The sequence below is a fragment of the Eublepharis macularius genome, chromosome 8 (assembly GCF_028583425.1).
Source record: "Eublepharis macularius isolate TG4126 chromosome 8, MPM_Emac_v1.0, whole genome shotgun sequence".
NCBI lineage: Eukaryota > Metazoa > Chordata > Lepidosauria > Squamata > Eublepharidae > Eublepharis > Eublepharis macularius.
In genome coordinates, this window is record NC_072797.1 from 139,624,445 (window position 1) to 139,650,767 (window position 26,323).

Genomic DNA, 26,323 nt, shown 5'->3' on the forward strand with positions numbered 1-26,323 from the left:
GAGGCCTTTATTTTAGATGAATTCTAAGCAAGGGGTACTCTTGGCTTTGGGAAGAAGAGCCCTTTTGATATACAGCAACAGTGACAACGACACCACCAGTGTGTGTGCTCACAATATACTACTTCTGAAGACACAGCCCTGTTGCAGCCGTGGCTAGGAAGGCTTTGAACAGGGCTTTTTTTCAGCGGGAACATGGTGGAACGGAGTTCCGGAACCTCTTGAAAATGGTCACATGGCCAGTGGCCCCGCCCCCTGATCTCCAGACAGAGGGGAGTTGAGATTGCCCTCCGCGCCGCTCAGCGGCGCGGAGGGCAATCTCAACTCCCCTCTGTCTGGAGATCAGGGGGCGGGGCCACCGGCCATTTTCTCCAAAGGCAACCCACTGAGTTCCACCACCTCTTTTCCCAGAAAAAAAGCCCTGGCTTTGAACATTTCAAAGGTTTCTGCAGTCAGATGAAGTTGAGCCATCCCAGCTTCTGGCACGTCCCAGAACTGTTTACAAAATAGCAGCAAAGTACTACAGCAGGAATGTAACTGCAAGCAATCGGCTGCCGGTATTACTTGGACCCATTCATCACATACTCCACACACACACCCCGTAACAGTCGTTATAGCAGCTCGTTGAGGGCTGGGAGCCAGAGGAAGTTCAGTGGGAGCACATTAACTCTGCATGCAAATAGACCCGGGTTCAATACCCGGTGTCTGGACTGCGAAAGTTCTCTGCCTGAGATTTTGAGAAGCTGCTGTGGGTCCATTCTAAGCCTTTAAAGAGCAATGGTCTGAGGTGGTGTATGGTAGTTTCATGTGCTCCTAAGGACACAGCAATGTGGTCTTGGGGAATCTTGTTCTGATTCCCATACACCAAAATAACATCCAGAGGATACGTCCATCATTTCGGTTTCCTGAGAGCGGAGAGGGAGGGATTATTGAGGAGTGTGTACAAAAGCAGCCATCTTGTCCTGGCTTTCTTTGACACCCTAAAATCTAAAACAAAAGAAGACACCAACATTTAATTTCAACCATAGCAAAAATCCCTTTTCTTTTCATGGTTATAGAAAGCAAGCTGTAGGACTTTGTGAGTGGTACCATTTACCATTTAAGAACGTATATGAATATGCGACAGTGGCAAAATTAACATCTTATATACACAATAGGCCAATCTCAGAATTTCAAGAAAAATGGAAAGTATTTTTGATTATGTAGCTGAAAAATAAGAATAATTAGGAATAAATTTAAATTTAAATAAAGTTTTATAAGGGAAAAAGTGCGGGGAGGGAAGATAAGAGATTGGCAATATATGTTTATAATAAAGTTATTATTAGATATGAAGATAGATGGAAAAGATAGAACTGATAGAAAGGCACTGAGAGATCCCTGTCTTTCGGTGCTACACCTCTGAAGATGCCAGTCACAGCTGCTGGCGAAACGTCAGGAACTACAATGCCAAGACCACGGCAATACAGCCTGGAAAACCCACAACAACCATCGTTCTCCGGCCGTGAAAGCCTTCGACAATATAATAAATATTAATACAAAAATAAGCACTGTCAAATGTCCTTCCTGTCAATCCACTATTTGTTATCAATCAATAAACTGAATTACATACGTAAAGATTGTACAAATACAATAGGTACCATAACCCAAAATCCAACTGGTGAAGAAATACTACAGAAGAATCCACAATCCACAGTCACAAAATAATTTCTCACTGTCTTTCCTTCTTTTTCTAGGTGATGTTCTTCCTGAAGAATGCTGTTATTCCCATGAAAAATACTATTTATTCAATCTGAAGTTCTTCTAAGTCTCAGGATGTTGCCTAACGGGCTTTGCCAGCATATTGATGCCCGTTTTGTAATACACTTTATCAAAGGCTCAACATGACATCCACTGTAATAAATTTCAATACACTCTGGCATGTAGGCAGAAACAGACACAGTCAGACAGATGGGCAGTATGGAAGGTGGGAGGGTCTACCTGAGCCATTACTGAAGCAGTGGTAACTTGTGGTTCTCGGCTGAAGTTGTATTCTGAGTTGCACCACAAGGATGTGGCAGAAGCAGACAAGGGTGGGATTGGTATGATAGTGATCCATCAGAAGCATTCCGATCCAGGTCCTGAACCCTGCAAGGATATCATAACAATTCCTCTTGCCAGGCAAAGGACAAGCAGACACTGCAAACTCTGCCTGTTTCTGCTCTGAGGAGATAATATTTCAATGGACAGCCAGTAACTCATGTACTGTTTAGATGTCCTCTGTGCCGGAGTTGGATTTCTGAGATCGGAGTTCAGTCCACCTCCAGCCATGTTGCTCACTGGCTTTGGGCCAGGTCACTTATCCTAGCCTACCACACGGGGCTGCTATAAGGATCTTGGAGAAAGCACAAGATACAGAGGGCTGCTGGGTGGGGGCGGGGGGGGGGCTTCTCCTCTTCCTGCAATTGTGCCTGGAGCCTTTAGTGACCTGCCCGGATCTTCCCTCCCGCAAGCCAGTCAACGTCTAGCAAAGGGGAAGCAGCTGGACCCCCAAACAGCCCACTTGAAATTTTATGGGCCAGTGAAAAGAAATCCACCAGAGGTCTTCGGAGCTCCACAGAACCAAGCGCCCGAACTGATAGCAGAGGAACCTCAAAGAACCGTTGACGGTTGCCAAGCCATAAAGAATGCCTTTTTCTGTCTCCCAGGACTGGCACTGGTCACTTTGTGGTCACCTGATGGGAAGGACTTGAAATGCCAACCAATGTAAGGTTTTTAGATGATTCATCAACTGCCTTTCAAACAATACATTGCTTCATTCAACTCCATTCATTCATTCATTCAATTCTCCCCGCCATTAATTTGTTGACTACCATAAAAGTTTCTCTGAGATGCTCAAACCAAAGAAGTCTCCAAATACAGACAAGTATGAGTGGGACCACAAGTGACAAAAGGCACAGGTTGGACACTTGCCAGCTTCCCTCAAGTTTTGATGGGAAATGTAGGCAGCTTGGCGGAATGTTGGACAAGTGACAGTTGAAAAGTCCATTGGACAGCAGTCAGAGAGCCAAGCTGCAAGACCAGGATGCCTACATTTCCCATCAAAACTTGAGGGAAGCTGACCAGTGTCCAATCTGTGCCTTTTGTCACTTGTGGTTCCGCTCTATATCTTTATCTTGCAGATCCAGTCATTGAAATTAGCTCTTACCAGTTCATCAGTGAAGGCTTTAATTGATTAAGATACCTATTAAGCCAATTCAAGGTGAGACCCTTGGGAGAAAGGGGGGGTGTTCATTTGTCTATCTGGAATAAGTGTGAAGCTTCCAGCCCAAGACCATTACACCAAGCAAGAATCATAGCCTTACCCATGTCGGCAGCTTCATACCCTTTGGGCATTATCGTCCTGTCTATGCGAGCAATCAGCCAGGCTCCCACAACCACACTGCACAACAGCCTGTACAGGCAGGCACTCAGGCCTAGCAACACGTTGTAGAAGAAAAAGAAGTAGTTGAAATTGTGGAACGCTTTCCTGAAAATAAAACATAGGAGAGATTCACATCGCCGTAAGAGCTTAAAGGGACAGGATCAAATATTTGTTTCAACCCTGCTCTTAGAGGGCTTTTATTTCTGAAGAATTCCAAATTTAAGGACTCTTGGCTTCCAGAATTATGGTGTTTTGATGTGCGGTAACAGATATTATGACACCAGTGTGAACAGTCACAGCAAATGTTCTTCACCTCACACTGCTTCAATGCTAAAGGTCCCGTTCTGCGGGAGAGCTTTGATTATTACCAGGGCTTTTTTTCTGGGAAAAGAGGTGGTGGAATTCAGCGGGTTGCCCTCGGAGAAAATGGTCACATGGCCGGTGGCCCCAGTGATCTAATCTCCCCTCTGTCTGGAGATCAGGGGGCGGGGCCACCGGCCATGTGACCATTTTTAAGAGGTGCCGGAACTCCGTTCCACCGTGTTCCAGCTGAAAAAAAGCCCCGATTATTACATTGAACAACAAGAAGAACATCTCTGGTACTAATGCCAATGATTTTTCTAGTAGGACTCCTCTGCCTTTCATAACTGCATGACAGGGAGAAACTGAACTTTTTTCTGACCTCAGAATTCTTCGGCTACCTGTCAGGGAGCAAAGATGCTCAAACCCCTGCCACAGAAAGGCCAACAACCCAGTTTTCAAACAGTTACTAAGAATGAGAATGTCGTGGTCCAGCCTCAGCCTGTGACCTTACTACCCACCATCGAGTCCTTTTCGGAGGACAAGGAACTAGAGGAGCCGGCGGACCGAGCCTCCGTGCCAGAGGAGCCTGCGATCCCATCCCATCCTTAGACTAGACAGGTAGATAGGAATCTCTCTCTCCTCTTTCCTATCAGAGTATGGAGTTCCCACACTAAAGAACTCTCGTTTCTTATCTAAGCCTAAGCCAAGCCTCTGGGTGGAAGTTTGTTATTTTCACTGTCACGTGCACACTAACCAGCAAAGCTCCTACACACACACACACACACACACACACACACACACACACACACTTTTTCCTGCATCAAGAGTACCCGCATCTCCTGCCCCCACTACTTTACAAATGTGTATTTTGATACTGATATAAAAGACTGCAAAAAAAGTAATCCTAATATGATCATATTATTATTGCATCAAGATTCTTTTTGTGCTGTGTTTTCCAACTTGTGCCTTAGTAAAAACACCTCACAAAAAAGAAAGATTGTAGGGAATTATGTTACTACTCCTAGATGTACAGTCATATACTTTTGGGGAGTGTTTTATCAGTGCACACATGTGAGGGACACATCAATGAACTAGGGCTGCCAGTCCCCCAGTGGGGGTGAGGGATACCCCGCTCCTACCCTCCATCCTGCTGCCACCACTCACTTGATCTGAGGGGGGCAAAGGTGCAGGAACAGGCCTCCCAGGCGCTCTCCAGAGGTAGTGCGACTATGTCACCATCTGGGAATGATGTTATTGCACTGCCCTGAGAGCCCTCCCGTGCTTCAGAGTGGGCTGACTTGGGCCCCAAACTGGCTGATGATGTCATTTCCCGGAAGTGATGTCATTGCACAGGAGTGAGAACAACCTGAGTACCTGGGGCCCCCTCCCACCTGGCAACCTTACAATGAACTGAGGGGACTGCAGTGTGCTACACTCTGTACAAAAACTGGCAATAAAAATGGAATAATGGAGAATTCTGAACATACTTCGGAAACAAGATCAATTGGCATGAGGAAAACTTTGGAAGCCTCCCTAATAGTTACCTGTTGTCAAGAGCCAACGGTTTTTCCTTGTCGTCCGGTGAAATTTTCGGCTGAAGAAAGAACCTAGTAGCTGTTACAGTCTGCAGTACCATGAGGCCCACGACGATGGCAACTGTGAGGCTGAGGCGGAAAAAGCAAAAAGTTTTAGTTTGGGAAGATGATAATGAAATGAAAGGGAGCCGGAGACAAAGATCGCTCTGGATCAAAAGAACTCCACAGGCATAAAACCCAGTTCCCGAGTTCTAACTTTGTTTATGGCCTTATTTACACATGCAGGAGAAAGATGAGAGCGAACTGATAACTGCAGTCTGGAGATCAGTTATAATTCCAGGAGATCTCCAGGCCCCACTAGGAGGTTGGCAAACCTAGAGGAACAAGCACTCCCCCCCCCGCCCCCGCTGGGCTACTTTTCTATTTGCATGGAGTGGTTTGTGTGGACCATTCAGTGCTGGGATCCATTTTGAAGTGATGCATTCCATTATTCCCGTAAGGCAGAAATAGATCGGCTTCCCTGAAACGAAAGCTACTACTGAATCTTCCAGCAGGGCTTTCTCTTTTTAATGGTGATCTACCAGTGCTGCTCTGAGATCCCACTGGTGCCTCACCAGCCCTCCCAGGCTTGCAGTCTTCTCTCAGTCGCTGATGACCATCCCTCTTTTTCTCCAGCTTTGCTCCTTTTTTCTTCTCCCAGAAAAAAAGAACTATTTATGCTCGGCCACCTTGAAGAAGCAGAAGGCTGCTGGACAACGTGCCTCTGTTTCCCGGGCAGCCTTGGTTACAGATGGCTCCCCCTCTACAGTTACCAGCAGGCCTGTCCCTAGAAGTGTCCTAGCCCTTTAACAGAGGCGTCATCTGTGGAAAAAAACCACTGCAGCTTTCTTTGGCATGGAGGTAAATAACAGTGACTATCCACTTCCCATTAAACCTTGCAAAAGGGAAGTACATTGTTTTTTTCCTCCACTTGGTTGGCAACCCACCTCCCCACACCAATTGGGATTTGGATAGTGTCATGTTCATGGGCATCGCGGTGCCCACGGGTATTTTTCCTGGTCACCACTGGCTTCTTGAGTCTTGGGATAAAATCCAACGTGCATGGAGAAAGGAAGAAAAAAACAGAACTTTGAGTTGCTCCTCCCAGCTCACTAACTAGCAAAAGGCTGAGCTCATCCCAGACAGGCGTTTGATCGCTGTGCATCCTTTCTTGTGACTCTAGGCAGTGGTGAAACCCTCCCCTTTCTTTGGACATTGTTGGGCCTGTGAATGCTGGGATGATCCTGGCAAACAACAAGAGGGTGAGAGGTGGGGAGGGCACGGCTGGTGACATCCGTGACATTGCCAACGTCACTATTGTTGGAAGAGGAGGACTCAGCGCTGTCCCTTTCCCCAGGTTTCAGAGGGGAACAAACCAAAGGGTTAGAAAGACAGAGAGGTCAGGGCATCCTGTTAGCTGTCTACTGCTCTGACTCTCCCTTCGATTTGTAGATTGCTGTTCTCAGAACTTCCTCCTCGTGACATCCTCCTTCTCACTCTTCTCTTCCTGGCTTTGCTCCAGGCACCATCTCTCTTTCTCCTCCCTCCACCTTGCAACTGTGGATGCAGGACTTGTCCTAGCATCCATGCCGATCCTTAGACTAGATGTGTAGATAGGATCTGTCTCTCCTCCTTTCCTATCAGGATATGGAGTTCCTACAATAAAGAACTCTTATTTCCTTTCTAGGTATAAGCAGGTGTATGCTTTGTTATTTTCTCTCCTGCACACACACCAGCCAGCAGAACCAGCCCAAACATGGAATCCTTTAAATAGGCTTCTGGGGCCAGCAGAAGAATTATTTATCAACTATGTCATAAACCATAGAGGTTCCAGTGATTCCTAGAGCTACCCATTATCATTTCCAGGTTGCATCCAGCAGTGATGTGCCAGCATAGAGGCCAGTGGTGGGTTTTTTTCTTTATTTTTTTTCCTACTGCTGCTCCAAGCAATGGAAATGATTGATAGGAGGCCTCCCACAATATGGAAGGCCTGGCAACCTTAGCTGGGCGTATTTCGACATTGTAGAGTATACTGGTTGGGTGCAGGTTCCATGCCCTGTGTACTGTGGATGAAAACTCATGAGTTTCTCCAATGGGCCAAACAGCACCCTCTCGACTGTTTCGGGTCAACCAAATGGATGTTATGACCCCCTCTGACCAGCCCTTGCTCTGGCCAGGCCAGTGATTCAGACCTGGAGGGCTCAGAAGAAGAGCCTGGGGACCAGCAGGGCCAGGACTGGCCAGATGCTGCAGAAGCACCGGCTGATCGTGCACCAGCAGCCCCAGAGACCACCCTGCCGGAGCCTGCAAACGAGGCCCTGGCCAACCACGTCCTAACAGCATCAGGAAGCACTCCGCCAGAACCTGCCTGTCATGGCCCAGTCTGAGACTGAGGTCTCCTCTGGAGGAGAGGAGCCCTGTGTAGCCAGCCCTAGCCCTGACTCAGCAGAAGCCAGCAATCAGGAGCAACAGCTGCTGGCTGATCAGAGCTTGCAGCCAGCAGCTGAGACACCAGCACCCTCTAGCTCCAATACCACAGGGGAAGCTCAGCCAGGGACTTCTACAGGTGCAGCGCAGCCAAGAGCCTCCACCCCCCCAGGTTCATCCATGCCCAAGGAACGCCACAGGCAGCGCCAGAGACTGGAACTGCAGGAGAGACGGCGCAGTGCTCGCCTCTTGAGCCAACGCCAGCTGCTGGAGAGTGACGATGAGTAGTGGCAGGATAGAGCCCCAGCAGCTGGCTGAAAACCACACCTGGCTATAAGAGCCAGTCTGGAGGAACTGCCAGGCGTGGAAGCAATGTGTCTACTGTCTGCAACCACTCCGTGCCCGTGCCCGTGCCCGTGCCCGTGCCCGTGCCCGTGCCCGTGCCCGTGCCCGTGCCCGTGCCCGTGCCCGTGCCCGTGCCCGTGCCCGTGCCCGTGCCCGTGCCCGTGCCCGTGCCCGCTTTTGGACCTGACACTATCGGTGACTGACCTTGGACTGTGCCTGACCTTGCTCTTGGACTCTGGACTCACTCCTGGCTTTATCTCGTGCTCTGACCACCAGTTTGACTTGGCTTTCGCTCTTGGAACTCCCTTTTTACTTTGGCCTTAAGGTTTGGACTTGAACCACCCTGCTTGGGCTAGCCCCGCCCGTGACACTGCCTGTGAATCCTCCCTCAGAGATCACCATGGGGCCCTGCCAGGCAGGACACAAACCTGGGCCCACGGCCCCTCCCGATTGCCTCTCATGCTGCAGGAACCGCAGCCGCGAAGGGCCCAGGCTGGCGCAAAGGAGGCAAATTGCGAGGCTGGCAGTGTGCCGCCCCCCTGCAGACTCGGAACAGAACGGGACGCTTCCTCACCGGCAGGGCTGGATTTAGAGTTGCCAGCACCCAGGGCCACCCAAGTCCGGTCTCGCATGCACGTGTAGCATGTGCGCACGCCCGGCGCTGCATGATGACGTCACTTCCGTGACATCATCACGCACTGCGGAGCATGCTGCCCCACACAGCAAGCCAGCTGCCCCGGCACACCATGGAGCTGGCAGAGGCAGAGCAGGTGGCTGGGAGGCGGCCCGTGCCGTTTGCCTGCCCTGCTGAGAGGGCAGCCAGCTTGCCACGGCCCCCCTCTTCTGCAGGGCAGGGGAATGGTGCGGGCAGGCTCCCACTGCCCTCTGCTCAGCTGCCCGCGCACCCCTGGGGGCTGCCAGCTGCGCCCGGCACCCCCTCTTTGACACTGCCGGGAGTAGACTACCCCCCCTTCCCCCCATCAATCCGGCCCTGCTCACAGGATCCTGACCAGAGCGAAACGGAGCCCCCTGAGCTCCAGCAGCCGCCAGCAAATGCAGCTGAGCCAGATCACCCCTCAGCCTGTGGCTTGAGAGCGCTGCCTTGCTGGCTCAACTGGTCCACTCGGATACGCCCCGTGTTCCAGCTGGTCCTGCCTCTGAGGCCAGCCGATGCCTGAGAAATCAAACCAGCCAAGCACAGGACATTGAAGTTGGGGGTAAGTCTGAAGCCTCTTCTCCGTGGAGGCTGCAGGCATCATCCAAACTGGACTCTGTACAGGCAGGCAGTGAGGAACTCGTCGGAGTGTGAACAGGAACCCAACCTGTGTACTCTGTAATGCATAACCAAGCTCTTGACAACAGCTCTGCCCCAAAGCAAGGAGTCGCCCCTGCCTCCCCGTGGCAGCCATTTTGTGGTGCTGACCACTAATTTTTTTTCTCAAAAATTCAGACGCGCTCACAGGCTCAGCAATGTCAGGGGCTCCTGATGAAGAACGTGATGCGCTTGTCTTGCTGTAACCCTTATAACAACGCTGTAATGTAGACCATCATGACGATTTTCATATTGTAAGTGAGGTGGGGAAAGCTGAACGACAATGGCATGCCGAAGGCAAGATGATGAATTTATGGCAATATTTGAATTTGGGATTTCCTAGTTCCCACCTCTGCATTTTGGCCACTGGACCACATTCATTCTATTCGGAAGGAGGACACTTACATCCCAGGGCCCAAACTTTTCACTGCTTCTATCGCTTGGCCGTGTTTTATGGGCAAAACAAGAATGTACATCAGCATCACTCCAAAGAGGCACTGCACAATGTGGACAATCAGGTAACCTAGAAAAGAAATCACAAAAAAAGGAAAGAAATGGGCAGCCTCAAGAATTGGCCCCAAATTCTTGCCCCAGCACAGACCTTCACGTACCCCATACAAGGTATGCAATTTGCCAGCCCGAGTATCTTGCTATTGCTGCCTGCAAATGTTAAAATAATAATTAAAAACACACGGAGAGACATTAGTATATGCTGGGATCGCACATATGCCAAAGAGAACAGAGTCGAAGCCCAATCAACCTACAGTTCAGCAGATCATTGTCAATGTTTGGGGAGTTCCATAACATACAGATGCCTTGGGCTTCTTGGGATATAAACGTTTTAAGTAAAAATTAATGAAATCAAATTGGGCTGATTATTTAAAACTGTCATTTGTGGGGGTGGGGTGGGGGAATAGATAGACGCCAGCCGTCAACATTCCGCCACACTGTGGTGTGCCCAAGAACTAAATCTCCCAGAATAGCACAACCTTAAGCACCATCTCCAGGGCTTTTTTTCAGCGGGAACACAGTGGAACAGAGTTCCGGCACCTCCTGAAAATGGTCACATGGCTGGTGGCCCCGCCCCCTGATCTCCAGACAGAGGGGAGTTAATATATTCCCCTCTGTCTGGAGATCAGGAGGTGGGGCCACCGGCCATGTGACCATTTTCACCGAGGGTGATTTAAACTTTAAGCCCCCCCCTTGTTCCAGCTGACCCAAAGTGACGTCATTGTGCGGTCCTGAGTTCCACCACTGAGTTCCACCACCTCTTTTCCCAGAAAAAAAGCCCTGACCATCTCTATAGTATCACCATTTGAACCTATTTACTGCCTCCTGTTTAAATGAATGTGTGCAGTTCACTCCTTTAAGGGGAGTGCTAGTTGCTAACAATCTGCTGTGTATCAAGTCTATCATGTACCTTTCAATTTTACTTGGCCCTCACAGCATCAGGGCATGTCTATGGCTCTTACTCCTCAGAATTTTAACCAATTACTTGATTAATTCACTGATGACATTCGTTGAATCCATATGGCATACTACCAAGATCTCAGACTTACTACCTTGTTGAGAAGATGGTGGAAAGTACTGCCAATATATCAGTCTTCCTTCTACATGGTGGTGGTAGGGAGTGACCTCAAGTCACAGCTGACTTATGGCAGGGTTTTCATGGCAAGAGAATAATACAGGCAGTTTGTCATTGCCTGCCTCTGCAGCCCTGGCCTTTATTGGAGGTCTCCCATCCAATTACTAACCAAGGTGAGCCCTGCTTAGCTTCTGAGATCTGACGAGATCAGGCTTACCTGGGCTATCCAGGTCAGGGCTTCTTGAGATACAGAAGTAATAGAAAACAGAACAAACACCAACATTTGGCCCTTTAAAAAATAAACAAGCTCTCTTTTACTTTTCTCCCAGCCAATTAACAATGTCTTAATTAGTCTTCTTATATGGTCTAACGTGCTTTGATATTAGGCCTGAAGAGGCTGTTCAAGAACTGACAGCAAGTTGCCTGGAGAACGATGAGGTGTCAAGGTAGGATGAGGCCCTGGTGGTTAAAAGAAGGGCTTGCCGAAAAGCAGGCCCCAAGGGGAGACTCAAAGGGATGAAGAGTGAAGCAGCCAGCTCAACAGAAGACCAAAAACTCACCACACTGTGAGAAAGTTTGCAAGTAGCCAACGGAAGGAACTGCTTCTTCCCTGCCCACAGACGCTTCATGTGTTTTCTAGAGAGATTCGTTATCATTTCTTTTTAAATGTCAGTTTCAACATTCGTATTTAAATCAAGTCTCACCACTCCAAAGGCAAACCCTGTTCAGCAACGTTGTGCAGATCTCCCCTGGCAAGTGGGGGGAGATATACCCGGGGTGGGGGAGGCGGCTCATGAATGACAGGATGGCAGCAGTGATGTTCTCACAATGTCAACAACACACTGGCATCACACCCTGTGTGCTAGAAGTGGGATCAGCACGTCGCTGGTGACACTCTGGCATTTCTCAAAAGCTCTACTGTTTTATTATAGAGTCTTTGAGAAAAACCAGAGCGTCCATAGCCACTTTTGTTTTAAACTGGAAGTGATGCTAGCACACCAAGCCTTTCCCCCTTCCTAGCTTTTCTTGCCAGTGCCCAGGACACTGGCAGGCAACAACAGTACTTGTCAAGTTATAGCCAACCATAAGTAGGCACTGAGGGAAGGCTGGCCTGTGTGAGCAGGAAGCTGCCCGTTACTCATCCATTTCCTGTGCTTCTGGCGATTTGGGAGGGATAAGAGCCAGTTTGGTGTAGCGGTTAAGAGAGTGTGACTCTAATCTGGAGAACCAGGTTCGATTCCCCCACTCCTCCGCTTGGAGCTAGCTGGGTGACCTTGGGTCAGTCGCAGCTCTCTCAGAGCTCTCTCAACCCCACCCACCTCATAGGGTGGTTGTTGTTGTGGGGATAATAATAACACACTTTGTAAACCGCTCTGAGTGGGCATTAAGTTGTCCTGAAGGGCGGTATATAAACCGAATGTTGTTGTTAAGTACATTCATACCTGTAGCAGGCCAAGATGTGGACTACATAACTGACACTGGTGAGGCAAGCAGTGAAGGTGGTGAAAATCCAAACATCTGTGGGACAAGCAATGGACATCTTGGTTTTATTTATCTACTTAGGGAACTTCGGTCATGCCTTTCTAGTTCAAGAATACCCAAAATAACTTTCAGTAATGACGGGAGCATTATAAAAAAACAGCAGTGCAATAAAAAGATAATGCCTAAGCTGATCACACAATGTTTTTTAAAAAAATAACTCTTGAGAACATCAATCAAAATAACAATGAAAACAGCAGCATTCTAACAAAAAGACAGAAAAGATTGCAGGGTAATGTATCCATCAGTGAATTAGGCAGGGCTTTTTTTCAGCGGGAACGCGGTGGAACGGAGTTCCGGCACCTCTTAAAAATGGTCACATGGCTGGTGGCCCCGCCCCCTGATCTCCAGACAGAGGGGAGTTGAGATTGCTCTCCGCGCCGCTGGAGCGTCACGGAGGGCAATCTAAACTCCCCTCTGTCTGGAGATCAGGGGGTGGGGCCACCGGCCATGTGACCATTTTCACCGAGGGCAATTTAAACTATTAAAAACTCCCCCCTTGTTCCTGCTGACCCAAAGTGACGCCATTGTACGGTCTTGAGTTCCACCACCTCTTTTCCCAGAAAAAAAGCCTTGGAATTAGGTATAATGACTTTTTTTAAACAAACACATCTTTAAATGTGTTGATGGGGAGTTTAAGAAATGGGTCCAACTGTGCCTTCAAATGCAATGGAAACAGATGATAAGAGTGGTTCATGGATCTGTCCGTGGGTCCATATGGGTCCTGTCAAATAGCTCTCTCAGCCCCACCCACCTCACAGGGTGATTGTTGTGGGGATAATAATAACATACTTTGTAAACCGCTCTGAGTGGGCATTAAGTTGTCCTGAAGGGCGGTATATAAATCGAATGTTGTTATTATTATTATTATTATTATTATTATTATTATTATTATTAAGCCATGTTTCCATGAACTGCGGTCCCAACTTGAACTTAACTCCACAAGCAGCAATAGAGTTTTGCCTGTCCTTCTCCAAGATCTGACGATTCCCTGGCCACAATCAGTCCGAAGAAAAATTTGGAACTTGGGGAGAAGGTGGCAACGGCTACAGCCTCATTCTTCCCACCCCCACTCCCATCGCTTTGAAAGGCTGCAACACTGGTATTTGATCACTATGTTTTCACACATTGCACATAATGCGTCATTGAGCTTCTTGCACTCTCTTGCGGGCACATGAGAACAATACCCAATGAATGAGAATAAATTTAAAACTGAATGAACATTCCAGTCACTGAGTTTTGTGCTTGAATTACAGACAGGGGAAATGTGAAAAACCAACATCACATCCGTTCTACACCAAATTTTTAGAAAGTAACATGAAATACAGATAGGAAAATGTCCTCGCAGGCCTTTATGTTTGAAAATTTGCTCAAATGCAGCCACTAGTGATAGTTTGTGGCGGTCAGACAGACACACTTGGTAAACCACACAGACATATACAGACTGATTTTCAAAGTATGATATAATGCCTGTACCTTCTGTGACATCAATAAACTCTTTCAAACGCTGGACCGATGATGCAAGTACTTCCGAAGTATTTTGAGCAGCTATCAGCGTCTCAAAGTTCTCCTCCAGAATGTTCAGTGTAAGTAACACAAGTTTCCCAACATACACCTCGATCATAACAAACTGAAGGATAAACAGATAAAAACAGCTGTTTAGTTATTTTTGACAAGCCCCATTTTCATAAGACATTTCATGGTGTATTAAATGCTGAATATCTAAATAAAATAAAGCGAAAAGATCCTTCAGTAGTACGTTACGGATCCCGCTGTCATGTCTGTGCCCCATCCATGCCATTATTCTAAGCTGAACTGTCACTATGAACCATTGTTAATGCTGTACCTTAATGACATATTGCTAGCACCATAAATGCTTTGCTTTCACAGACCGCTGCAGGTGCCTGATCTTACTGACCTTGTACACTGTCTGTTCTCATGAATAACTGAGTTTCACTTTTAATCTGCTGCCCACTTAGAGTCTAGACCTGATATGTAAACTATGCAGAGAAGTTCTCAAGAATAGATATCATGAATAGTTCACGCCCAAGCTGTTTTGCTGTTGGGAGGGGGGGATGAGTATAAGAAGAATGCTTTTCACACATTCAGTATTCCTGTCAACTTTCTGGTCAACCTTAGGACCTGTCTATGAATATAATATGATTCCGGAAATAAAGCCTTTTCAACCAAGAACATGGATTTCTCGCTGTGAGGGTACAGGGGTCTATCTGTCATAGCCTGTCATCCTTAGAACTGACACCCCCTTCCCCCAATAGTGATTGTCAGAAATTAAAACAAGACAATGGGAAAGAACTACTCATTCAAGAATATTAAAATAAAGAAAAAGAGAGGTGGCTTGAGTGATAAGGACAACATAAAATGATAGATAAGGACAATGGAAATATGTGAATCCATAACTTTCAGATCTGTAAAACAACACACAAGAAGAGCTCTACTGGGTCAGACCAGTGGCCCAGCTGGACGAGCAGGCTAAAAGTACTCCAGATAAACAAAGGAATCAGCTCCATTGCCTAAACACAGAAATCCTAGAATGACATCACAGCCCAAGTAAGCTCCCTCCCCTCGTTAAACTCCATCCCCAGTCACAACTCACAGAGCTCCAGGAATTTTCCAAGGCAGGGTTCTTACCCGTACCATGATTCTGATCTTAATCACACACCTGCTATTTAAAAAGAAAAATCACCTGGGTGTTCCAGACATGAACCTGCCAGCATCATATAACTCCAGCCAGCAAGATTAGCATAGTGGAGTCGACAGGAATATAGCATGTACCAGGAAGAAGCAAAGAGGATGTTTCAGGATGCCCTTTTGAGACTGTGGATGAGGAAAATCTACCATTTGCCCTAAAGCCTTTGGCATAATCCTTAATACTCATATGCAGCACAAAAGAAAGCCTAAAGAGATATCACACACAATCTTCTGATAATGTCAGAGGGGTAGCCATTCTAGAATCATAGAATGATAGGGTTGGAAGGGACCTCTAGGGTCATCTAGTCCAACCCCCTGCACAATGTAGGAAATTCACAAATACCTCCTCCCCCATGCACATAGTGACCCTTACTCCATGCCCAGAAGATGGCTGTCAGGATGTCAGTTCTAACCAGAGTGCCGCCATGTTATGTTATGTTATGTTATGTTATGTTATGTTATGTTATGTTATGTTATGTTATGTTATGTTATGTTATGTTATGTTATGTTATGTTATGTTATGTTATGTTATGTTATGTTATAACCAGTAGTTTTCCAGTTTTCCTCCCTCTAGTCCCAGATGTTGTCCAGGTCATTCATACCCATGGGAGTGAAAAGGCTTATCTATCCAGACTCGCCAACGACCTTGATGTCCTCATCTTCTCAGGCCTTTGCAGACAGGACGAAGGGGGAGGCTGGGACTGGGTGTTTGATGTATTGTAACTTTCGTTTTGCATGCCATTCTCAACAAAGCTTTCGTTCAGCCAGGGGCCTCTCCAGCCCTTGGATCATGGACACCTGTATCCTGAGCATAGTCTTTCAATAAACCTTTTGGAACCAAGAAACCTTGTGCTTCTTGCAGAAGGGGGGAGACAAACTCGAGATAACTGGGATTCCATAGTCTGACATTTTGTTGAGAATCCCTACTCCCCCGAACCCTCACCTAGGAATGATGGATACTGGAGCTACTCCGACAGACCCGTCTGATCCTGGAACGGAGGGTGCGGGGCTGCCAACGCTGCCTGATGGTGGGACAGCGCAGGCGAGAGCGAGCCGGGAAGGAGCACGGCCCATGGTCAGCGTGGGACGAGGCTTTGGCCCTTCGACATCCGTGCCAACGCCCTGGCAGTGGGGTCTGCGACCCCAGGACAGCAGGAAAAGACGTCGTGGCACCATGTTTTCCCACTCCATGATTGACTCGAGTCTAGCCCCAGTGTTGGAAAACCTGGGGACTACCGAAGACCTGGTTTGGGAAACCAGCCAGACGTCCACCTTCACTGCGGGGGCTGTGAGAATCAGCACCCTTCCCCAGTATCGCTGGGATGAAGCGGCGGGTTGCCTGGTGGAATGTTCCCCGCCTGGAGAGGGAGGTAGTTTCCAGGATTGGACTGCACCCCGGACAGAGCTAATGAGCTGGGATTATGCCGATGTAGGTTCGGTCGGAACCTGGGGCAATGACTTGGGGGCCACAGCGGGTGAGGAGTGGTGGAGTGCCCTTCAAGACCAAGTCCAAGTATTGCAATATGAAATGCTCGCTGTGACTGGAATTGTCAAGGGTTGGGTCGCCAGTGCTTCTGAAGTGTCCGGCCCGCCCGCTTCGGAGACACTTGCTGCAGCGTGCCCACAGGTTGCGGCCACCGGTTTTACGGAAGAGGAGGTGGAGCGAGCCGAGCAGGGACAACAAGCTTGGGAGGAAAGTTTGCTCCAGCAAGCTGGATGGGATGCTGAAGAAGACCTGAGAGGTCAGGAGGAAGCCCGCTACCGGATGATGGAGGCGCAGATGGAGGCGATGCATGAAGACCTGGAGCAGGCCACCTATCTTATAGGTCTGATGGTCCAGGGGCCTACGGAAGACGCGAGCGCAGCCCAGGGAGACACCGCAGAGGTGACAGGGCCCCAAGATCCTGCCAGCGCAGATGGTCCGGTGCCCACCGGTCCGGAGGTACAACCTGGAGGACCGGCACCAGCGCCCCCCCGCCCGCTCCTTGCCCTGCCGCCCCCGCCACTACCCATCCTGCCACCCGCCCCGCGGGCGCCCATTCCACTGCTGCCGCCGCCCGGCCTCGCTGCTCCCACCGCTCCAGGAGGTCCCGCGCCAGCAGAGCCTGCCAGGCCGGCAGACCCCATGATTCTGCCCGCAGGTGCGGCTGTCCCAGCGCTGGGTGGACCACTAGTTCCGGCAGGAGCCATAGCACCAGCTGCACCCATGGGACCTGGACCTGCCCCGCCGGTTGCTCCAGCGCAACCAGCCCCTTGGATTCCTGCACCTCGCCAGCCGCCAACAAGGGCTCAGCGCCCACCCAGGGGAGTGGGGCCGTGGATACCGGGGCCCCGTCCTCAGGCCCCGCTCAGGCCTCAACATCAACCGCCCCATGGAGTGCCGCAGAGACCCGCACTGAGAGCAGGAGCACCCTTTCAACCATATCAACCTGCCCCGCCACGGGCTCGTGGCCCGGCGCCACAACTGCCGCCTCATCAACCGGCCCAACCCCTTGAAGCCCTAACCATGGGGGGAATGGTGCTACCCCTGAGATGGATAAAGCTGGAAGCTACGTTCAACAGGGAGCCACGAAAGCTGGGATTTTTCATAGTGCAGGCCTTACAGTTCTTCAATCAGTGGGGACACCTGTTCCCTACGGAGGAAGGCCGAGTAGTCCACTTAGCGGCCCACCTGGAGGGGATAGCTGCGGAATGGTATGTGACTCTCTACGACATGGGGGCCCCGGAACTGGGAAATTTATAAGCCTTCATCGCGGCGCTGAGAGCACAGTACGAGGACCCACTAGAAAGCGAGCGGGCCTGCACTGAACTCCGAACCATTTGGCAAGGGTCGCAATCGGTGAGAGAGTACGCGGACACATTTCGACAACTAGCCGCTAAGTGTCCACAGTATGAGGAGGGAGTGAAAGTGGAACTATTCCGGAAAGGAATGAATTCCAGACTGTTAGACCGGGCACTAATGCAGGATGATCCTCCAGTGCTCCTAGGCTGGATTCAACTGGCGTGTGAAGTGGAAAACCGCACCCAGGTAGTCTGCCTGGTTGAGCAACAACAGGCCACTGGTTCTCGTCATCCTCCTCAAGCCCCGGGAAGAGAACGGAGTGCCACCGCGACGAGGGGGGGCCAGGGAGTCGAGGTGGAGACAAGGACTGTGCTTGCAATGCGGTAGTAGTGGACATTTCGCCGCACAATGCCCTCTTCGAAAGCAGACTCCCCAGGTTCCACCAGCCAGGCTGACTCCAGCGCCGTGAACCGGAAGGGGTAGGGGACAATCTATAAGAGGGCGTCCTGAACCTGGGTTGGAGGCCGAGGAGATTCTAGCGGAAATCGAAGTCCAGACCCAAGTCCGTCATGCAGCAGCGAAACGAGGAGGATCTGTCATGAGGAGGCCCCCGCAGCAGATGGAAGAGAAGACCACCCCGAAGGAGGTGAGAGAAAGAGGGGCCATATTATTCATACCCGTTAATTTAGTTAATCCCAAAAGGGGGACTCATGTGCGGGTGCAAGCCCTAATAGACTCTGGGTGCTCACGGGACATTATGGTCGTTAGTGAATGGTCTAGGGTTGGAAACCCACACCCTAGAGTCTCCCATAATATTTGAGCAAATGGACGGCTCCAATATGAACCCAGCTGTACTCGAAATGGAATTGGTGCCCACCGGCATGGGCAACCACTGGGAGAGCCGCCCATATATTGTCAGCCAGGTGGCCAAATACCCGCTGATATTGGGCAGTAGATGGCTTTGGGATCATAACCCCTATATTAACTGGGCAAATGGAGTGATAGTTTTTGATCCCTTCAACTAATTAGTTTCCCTTCAACTAATTACTGCCGTGTCGTGCTGCCGGACTGCTCCCATTGAGGCTGTGAATTTGTGTGTCTGTTTGGTTTAAGACTTCAACCTTTTTATCTGTGTGTGGCACCTGGTTACCGCCCTGAGGAAGCAATGACCTATGAAACGGGAATAGGAAATATGCAAGCATGAGCCCGTTGGCTCTTTCATAGGAGTTTTTGGTGTTGCCCACATATGGACATTGTTTGTACACATGAACTGATTACCTACCCTTTTCCTTTATGAGTATATACTACATGTTTGTGGTCTGAACCAGCTTACTTTGACTTTACATTGATATTGGTCCTGGCACTTTGTAAATTACTTCCATGTGCTGACTGTATTGTGTTTTGCCATTAATTTGTCTGGATATATTCGGCTTTTGGTCTCTAACCTTTGAATTTTTGTATATATGACTCATTGTATTTTTGTATATATGACTTGTATATATGATTCATATCTTTGATTAATTTTCACATATGCTGTTTATCCAGTTGTATTGTCATTACTATAAGCATATATATCATATTTTCATAATTCTTTTGGTATTGTAGTTGCTGCCTTCCCCTTCTTTTTGTTTCTACAAACCAGAGTCATGACAGGAAATCGCGCCAGGAAGATGCCGTCATTCCGGGAGTTTTGCGTGGCCGGTAAGATGTGTGAAAATGGCCAGTGGCTACAAAGTGGGAAACTGTCTCTTGTAAACAGGGCTTTTTTTCTGGGAAAAGAGGTGGTGGACCTCAGAGGGTTGCCCTCGGAGAAAATGGTCACATGGCTGGTGGCCCCGCCCCCTGATCTCCAGACAGAAGGGAGTTTAGATTGCCCTCCATGCTGCTGAGCGGCGTGGAGGACAATCTGAACTCCCCTCTGTCTGGAGATCAGGGGGCGGGGCCACCAGCCATGTGACCATTTTCAAGAGGTTCCGGAACTCTGTTCCACCGCGTTCCTGTTGAAAAAAAGCCCTGCTTGTAAATGACCTAACAGATTCCTCCGCAAAATAGCACATTAATGGGAGGCACATGAAGCAGCACTGCTCAGCTCCAAAAGCCCAGCACTATCCTGTAAGCTCTTAGGCAAAAAAATGTAATCCACGCAGGATGGGGGCACTGGGAAACATCCCTTCTCCACACGAGATCCCACGGACCTTACCAGGTACAGGCAGATGAGGGCAAGCACAGCCATGCAGATCATTCTGCTAGGGAAGCGAAAGTCAGGGTCCCATTCATACACCTTCCGCTGAATCCAGGATTTTTGCAGAGGCCTGTGGGGAGGTAGGATCAACATGGTGGGTGATCATGGTGGTCTGAGGGAAGAAATGTCTCCTAGATCACCTCCCTTGTCAGGCTCTCCCTTCCTTCTAATCCCCCTATCCAGAGCTTTTTTTCAGTGGGAACGCAGTGGAACAGAGTTCCGGAACCTCTTGAAAATGGTCACATGGCTGGTGGCCCCGCCCCCTGATCTCCGGACAGAGGGGAGTTGAGATTGCCCTCTGCACCACTGAGCGGCGCGTAGGGCAATCTCAACTCCCCTCTGTCTGGAGATCAGGGGGCGGGGCCACCAGCCATGTGACCATTTTCTCCGAGGGCAACCCACTGAGTTCCACCACCTCTTTCCCCAGAAAAAAAGCCCTGCCCCATCTCATAAAATCTGGACCCAGCAAGGAGAAGTTCTCAACAGGCTTCTGCTCTCTACTACAAACGATCCAGTACTTTAAGCTTTAGTTATCACGGCTTCTTTATGGGTCTCTTTATTACATTTACTGCCAGTCAACAACTGTCTCCCTACCCACCCCCCAGCTGAGGCAGGTTAGTTATTAATCAGGAATCATAGCTCTGAGTCACAGACTCAGACGGAAAGTAATGACGGCGAGAGTGCCAACTGTTCCCGTTTACTTTTTAGCAGCCTACTTCTGTGCTTAATCTCAAGGGCAATGACCGTACCCAGACCCCTTTTCTGCAGTTTCCTCTCCCCTCCCAAGCTGGACCACTTTGAGGATGTTTAACAAATCCCCCAGCCTTCAAAGTTTCACAGAATGGTGAGCTAAGTTTTGCTGAAATAGACATCCCGCACTGACTTATGGAACAGAATCCGCGGGGAGACTGGTTGTAACAATTTCTTATTCTTGATTTAAGAACATTTGAGAAAACGTTTAATCTCAGAATGGATCTTGGTTACCGAATGGCTGCAACTCAAACCCTTTCAGGAATATTTACTGCATGGAAAGGCTGTTATGAAGGATAGAAGGGAAGCAAGCGACATAACCGGCGTTTCATGTCCAGGCACTAGCATTTATACACATGCGCAGTAGGGTCAGGATGTATCTATATCCTGTCCAAATATTTAGCAACTAGAAGCCCAGAAAAAGGAGGAGAAACCTGAAGAATTTGAGAGTTTATCTGTGCTCACCAACAACATTTTTAAAAGGCCTCCTCCCAAAAGGCAGAATAGGGGCAGAGTTATGTCAGGAACAGTCTCCAGAAAAGAGGGATGGTTCCTGGTAAATAAGGACAGTGGGGGTGTATGAAATACTCAGAGAAGAACTGCAAGTTGTCATTCCAGATTGAAAAGGAAAATGATCCTCACAGCCTTGGGGGCTTCCTCATCAGTTGCTGGACATACTGGGCCTGATGAATCTTCAGGAAAGAGGTCTCCTCCTGTGAAGGGGAAGGAAAGAGCTGCTGATTATCCCACAAGCCATGCCGTTCAGCAGTCAGGCTCTAAAAAATAAGAACAGAGTTGATCCTCTGAATAACAGGAGGGGAAAGCGCTCCTTGAAAATACCGAACCCGATGCAGCATCTGGGGTTCGGCAGGCACCCGAGGAGTGCTGCTGTTGCTCTCTGTTTGAGGTGACCCCAAGCTCATCAAAGCCATCTCATAAATTATCAAACATGACGAAGGCTCAACACTTCTCATGTTTTCCTTCCAAGAGGAAGGGGCTCAGGGACTCGTAAAAGGGCCCAGCGTTGCAGTATAAGGGTTTCATATCAAAGGAATAGGGGGGAAAGGTTACTCGTCCGATATTCTAACACAAAAGTACCCAGGTACGAACAGGAATATAGTAAAAGTGGAAAAAATATGAGAAATCTAACACCAATACAATATAAAAATGAAATTGTAATAAAGAATGCACAAATAGACAAAATTAAATACAATCGAGATCAACTATTGAAATATAATGTATCCATATGAAAACAATAGATCAAAGAATATAAACACGGCATCGATAATAAAACCATAAAGGGAAGGCATAGAAAAAGATGGAGTGCAAAACTGAAATGGGAAGTCCTCTGCTAGTAGGTTGTTTCTTTTTTTTTTTCTCTTTTTTAATATTTTATTTTATTATAATAAAAAGGGAATACGGAAAAAAGAGGGATAAAGGAGGAGGACAAGAAAAATAAACATAAAGCCGTGTGCTACAAGGTTGCTAGCAGGTTGTTTCAATAGATCCCGAACACATTCCTCTTTTTTTCTGTCTCGTTATTTTATAAAGAATTAACATACTTCAGCCATGCCTCTGGAGCAGTTTATAACTATTTGGAAAATATTGCAAAGTTTTTGGTGAGAGGATGTGCACAAAATCATATATTTCACTTGACTATACACTCACATACAGATCAACCATCTGACGCATGAAAGGGGTAAAGAATGAAGACCGAAAGCTGATTTCATGTTCAGCTTGCGCACATGTACATGTGTAAGGCAAGTCATAAAGCTGAGTTCAAACAACAGGGTGCGGAACACAATCTGACCCCTGTTCAGAAAGTCATCACCTGAACGACTATTACGAGTAAAAACTCACACTTGGAAGATCCTGCCGGAGACGGACCCATAACGTTTTCATCAATATATGGCTAAATCTGCTCAACAGGAAAACCAGGCAGAGCAAGGAGGGCCAGTAAAAAAGGATTTTTTCGTATTTCCCCACAACCTGTGCAGAAAAGATTAGATTATAAAGGGCACTTGCTGGTGTTGTAAATGGTCACCTCTACTTCCAGGGCAGATGCCCAGCTGTGGCCCTGTCCGCACCAAGGCTTTTTCCACACGGCTTACCTGAAGCCAGGCCACGCCGCAACGTTGCGGATCGTGCCGGGGAAAACACGAAATATCGCATTTTCTCGCGTGAGTTTTATGCGATGTCGCGCAAAACTCGAGCGAAAAAACGCGATATTTCACGTTTTCCCCTGCATGATCTGCAACGTTGCGGCATGGCCTGGCTTCAGGTAAGCCATGTGGAAACAGCCCATAACACCGCACTGCACACTAACTGGCAGGAGTTGGGCCAAAGTTCCCTTTCCAGATCCTCCTCTTAGTTTCAAATGCCTTTGAAACTAAGAGTCATCTTACACAAGGAACGATTATGTGAAGTGAAGGGAGACGCAGTGCTAGCTGGGAAGTATAGTTTAAAAGACAGAGCCAAAGGATCTGTCAATTTCACCTCTCTACAGAGCCGGCAAAGATCACTCCTCAGAGGGTTTGTTAATTTCCTCTTCATCTTCCCCGAAGGCTCTGTCAGGCTAAGAGGAACAATCTTTGCGGGCTCTGTAGAGAAGTGAAACTACTCTTCCCAGCTAGCATTGCATCTCCCTTCACTTGAGCATCCTCTTGTAAGAAGTCTCATGTACAGAGACTCTGACTGTATTGACTCACGTTGTGTAATCCACCTTGAGTCTCAATGAGAAAGGTGGACTATAAATAAATAAGATAACTAAATAAAATAAATAAAGATGCCACCATAGCATCCCACCTAAGTTATGCTATAGGCACCTGACAGGTAATCTTTCTTTGTTTCCCACAGAGGACAGCCATGGCAGTTTTTGTTAACTATAATGTAAGACAGGTCAGTGAGAGAATGGAAGGAGTCGCAATGCAACAGGAATTGCAATTGGAGAATACTGGACAATTACTGAAGTAATCCCAGGAATAAAGATGGTAATTGTACATTTTTAAAAAAAAACTGTAAATGGATTATTTTAATTTGTTGGAAACCTTTTCCTGTTATTAGAACTTGGTTCCAAGTGACACTCATAAGTGTGAAAAGCATCCAGGCTATGACTGCTGAGAAGCCATAACAGTGGAAAGTCTAAGAGCCAAGCTACAAGTGACACCTGACACAGTTTGGACACTTGTCAGCTTCCCTCAAGTTTTGATGGGAAATGTAGGCATCCTGGTTTTACAGCTTGGCTCTGCATTACAGCTGCAAGACCAGGACGCCTACATTTCCCATCAAAACTTGAGGGAAGTTGACAAGAGTTCAACCTGTATCAGGCGTCACTTGTAGCTTGGCTCATAGTATGAAAAATGGATACTTGCTCTGCTGCCCTGAGAGGGAAGGCAATGCTACTGACTGCTAGATATCTTGTTCAGCTAATTCCTCCTCACAGTTGTCCAAAGAAGATTAGCTGTGCAAGATAGTCAAGAGATAAAAGGCAGCCAGCCTGCCACATTCTTAACCACTGCACTCTATACCAGCTCATGCGTCCTCCGTCCCCCGCATTTTGGCATTGTATCTTGAACATCTGGGCTCACATCCTGCGGTAAATCTCTGCCAGCAGTGGGATGGGGCTTCCTTCTCCTTTCCTGTGGCAGGCAAAAATGACCTCCAAAATGTTGTTCTAGGGCACCCCCTAGGATGAGGAATCAAAGGTCTGTGGTGGGAGAGTGGAATTTGCAAAAACAGTTTTTCTTGTTGCCCCTCTCTCTGACATTAGTGGAAATTTTCCACAAGATCCCTTTGCGTGAGAACTTTGATTGCCTTTTCTGGATAAGAGTCAACTATGAAATCAAGTTAGTGCCTTAAATGATGATTACTAGAATGAATATTAACACCCAATTCAGATTTCATTTCTAGTCATAAATTCTGACCAGGTGGCCTCAGGCAATCCATTCTGTCTAAGCATCAGCCCCTCTTGTGGAACGTGGTGGCAATAGTTTTGGCCTGCTTTGTAGGATGGTTTTAAAGAATATAGAGAAGACGATGTCTATGAAGTATTTGGAGCTTAGAGGAGAAGAAGGAGAAGGCATTAAGCCAAGAGATTTGGATTTCATTTCATCAATACTAATTAACTTAAAACTTCAGCTTAAATAGTGAATATGTTAGACTGCCCATCTCTGTAATCCAAGATTTCCTTCCCTAACCTTGGTGGCGGTAGAGAGTGTTGTCAAGTTACAGCAGATTTGTGGCGACCCTGGAGAAGTTTTCACAGCAAGAGACTAACAGAGGTGGTTTACCATTGCTTGCTTCTGTGACCCATGTCTTCCTTGGAGGTCTCCCATCCAATTACAAACCAAAGTGAACCCTGCTTAGCTTCTAAGTCAGGTTTGCCTGTACTATCTAGGTCAGAGCTCCCTAAGCCTACTGGTTGTTATTAAAAATAAGGGTAATCAAACATTTTAAGATCATTATAGAGCCATACTTACTTGTCCATGTGGGCACTGCGCAATGTTCAACACTATGACTATAAACCTGAAAAACCAAAAAAGATGGATTTCTGTTCATTTAAGTCATGAATTTCTTTTGCTGGATGCAAGGATGTATTCTCTAATTTAGCAGTTTCACACTGAAGCCTCCCTTTGCCATCTTTGAGCCAAGCTACAAGTGACGCCTGACACAGGTTGGACACTTGTCAGCTTCCCTCAAGTTTTGATGGGAAATGTAGGCGTCCTGGTCTTGCAGCTGTAATGGACAGCCAAGCTGTAAAACCAGGACGCCTACATTTCCCATCAAAACTTGAAGTAAGCTGACAAGTGTCCAACCTGTGTAAGGCGTCACTTGTAGCTTGGCTCAGCAATTGCAAAGGGAGGTTTCAGTGTGAAACTGCTAAATTAGAGAATACATCAAGAAGTTTGATGCCATCTCCCAAGGGCTTAACAAGGATTCGAGGCTCCTAATACAGCTGTTAAGCTCAGCGAAACCTGGATTCCTCAGCCGTTAGAGGTGTGGTGAGACAGGCCTCCCAAGTGCTCATTTCTGCCCCTTGGGAATGAGACAGTTAATCAGCCAACCCAGGTCACCAGCTCCTAGACCCCTCAAAAGGCTCATCTTCCTCCATTCCCCCACTTTTCTCTCAGGGTAATACCACCAGCAGCAAAGAGAGCCAGTTTGGTGTAATGGTTAAAAGCGGCAGGACTCTAATCTGGAGAGCCAGGTTTGAGTCCCCACTCCTTCATGTGAAGCCCCCTAGGTCACCTTGGGTCAGTTTCAGCTCTCTCGGAGCTCTCTCCCCCCCACCCACCTCACAGGGTGATTGTTGTGGGGATAATAATAACATACTTTGTAAACTGCTCTGAGTGGGCATTA

At 48.0% G+C, this 26,323-nt stretch overlaps 2 protein-coding genes across 5 annotated transcripts in view; one reads left to right on the forward strand and one right to left on the reverse strand.

Annotated features, from left to right (window-relative positions):
- SHB (SH2 domain containing adaptor protein B) overlaps positions 1 to 1,961 on the forward strand; it is a 213,081-nt gene extending 211,120 nt beyond the window's left edge. The window contains exon 6 of the mRNA XM_054986452.1: positions 1,731 to 1,961. Within this exon, the coding sequence (XP_054842427.1) occupies positions 1,731 to 1,734 (4 nt within the window). The 3' untranslated portion in view covers positions 1,735 to 1,961. The remainder of the gene's footprint in view (positions 1 to 1,730) is intronic.
- The window catches only part of LOC129334369 (stimulated by retinoic acid gene 6 protein-like), a 34,843-nt gene continuing 8,890 nt past the window's right edge, over positions 371 to 26,323 (reverse strand). For 2 of the 4 annotated variants that reach the window (XM_054986448.1, XM_054986447.1), the window contains 13 exons: positions 25,444 to 25,489; positions 22,826 to 22,954; positions 21,608 to 21,678; positions 20,174 to 20,285; positions 13,959 to 14,112; positions 12,386 to 12,461; positions 11,504 to 11,579; positions 9,970 to 10,018; positions 9,764 to 9,881; positions 5,245 to 5,364; positions 3,339 to 3,502; positions 1,975 to 2,121; positions 371 to 984 (listed from right to left, as the gene is read on the reverse strand). In XM_054986448.1, the coding sequence (XP_054842423.1) occupies positions 890 to 984; positions 1,975 to 2,121; positions 3,339 to 3,502; positions 5,245 to 5,364; positions 9,764 to 9,881; positions 9,970 to 10,018; positions 11,504 to 11,579; positions 12,386 to 12,461; positions 13,959 to 14,112; positions 20,174 to 20,285; positions 21,608 to 21,678; positions 22,826 to 22,954; positions 25,444 to 25,489 (1,357 nt within the window). In that variant the 3' untranslated portion in view covers positions 371 to 889. The remainder of the gene's footprint in view (positions 985 to 1,974; positions 2,122 to 3,338; positions 3,503 to 5,244; positions 5,365 to 9,763; positions 9,882 to 9,969; positions 10,019 to 11,503; positions 11,580 to 12,385; positions 12,462 to 13,958; positions 14,113 to 20,173; positions 20,286 to 21,607; positions 21,679 to 22,825; positions 22,955 to 25,443; positions 25,490 to 26,323) is intronic. The other 2 variants (XM_054986449.1, XM_054986450.1) reach the window with 2 other exon arrangements.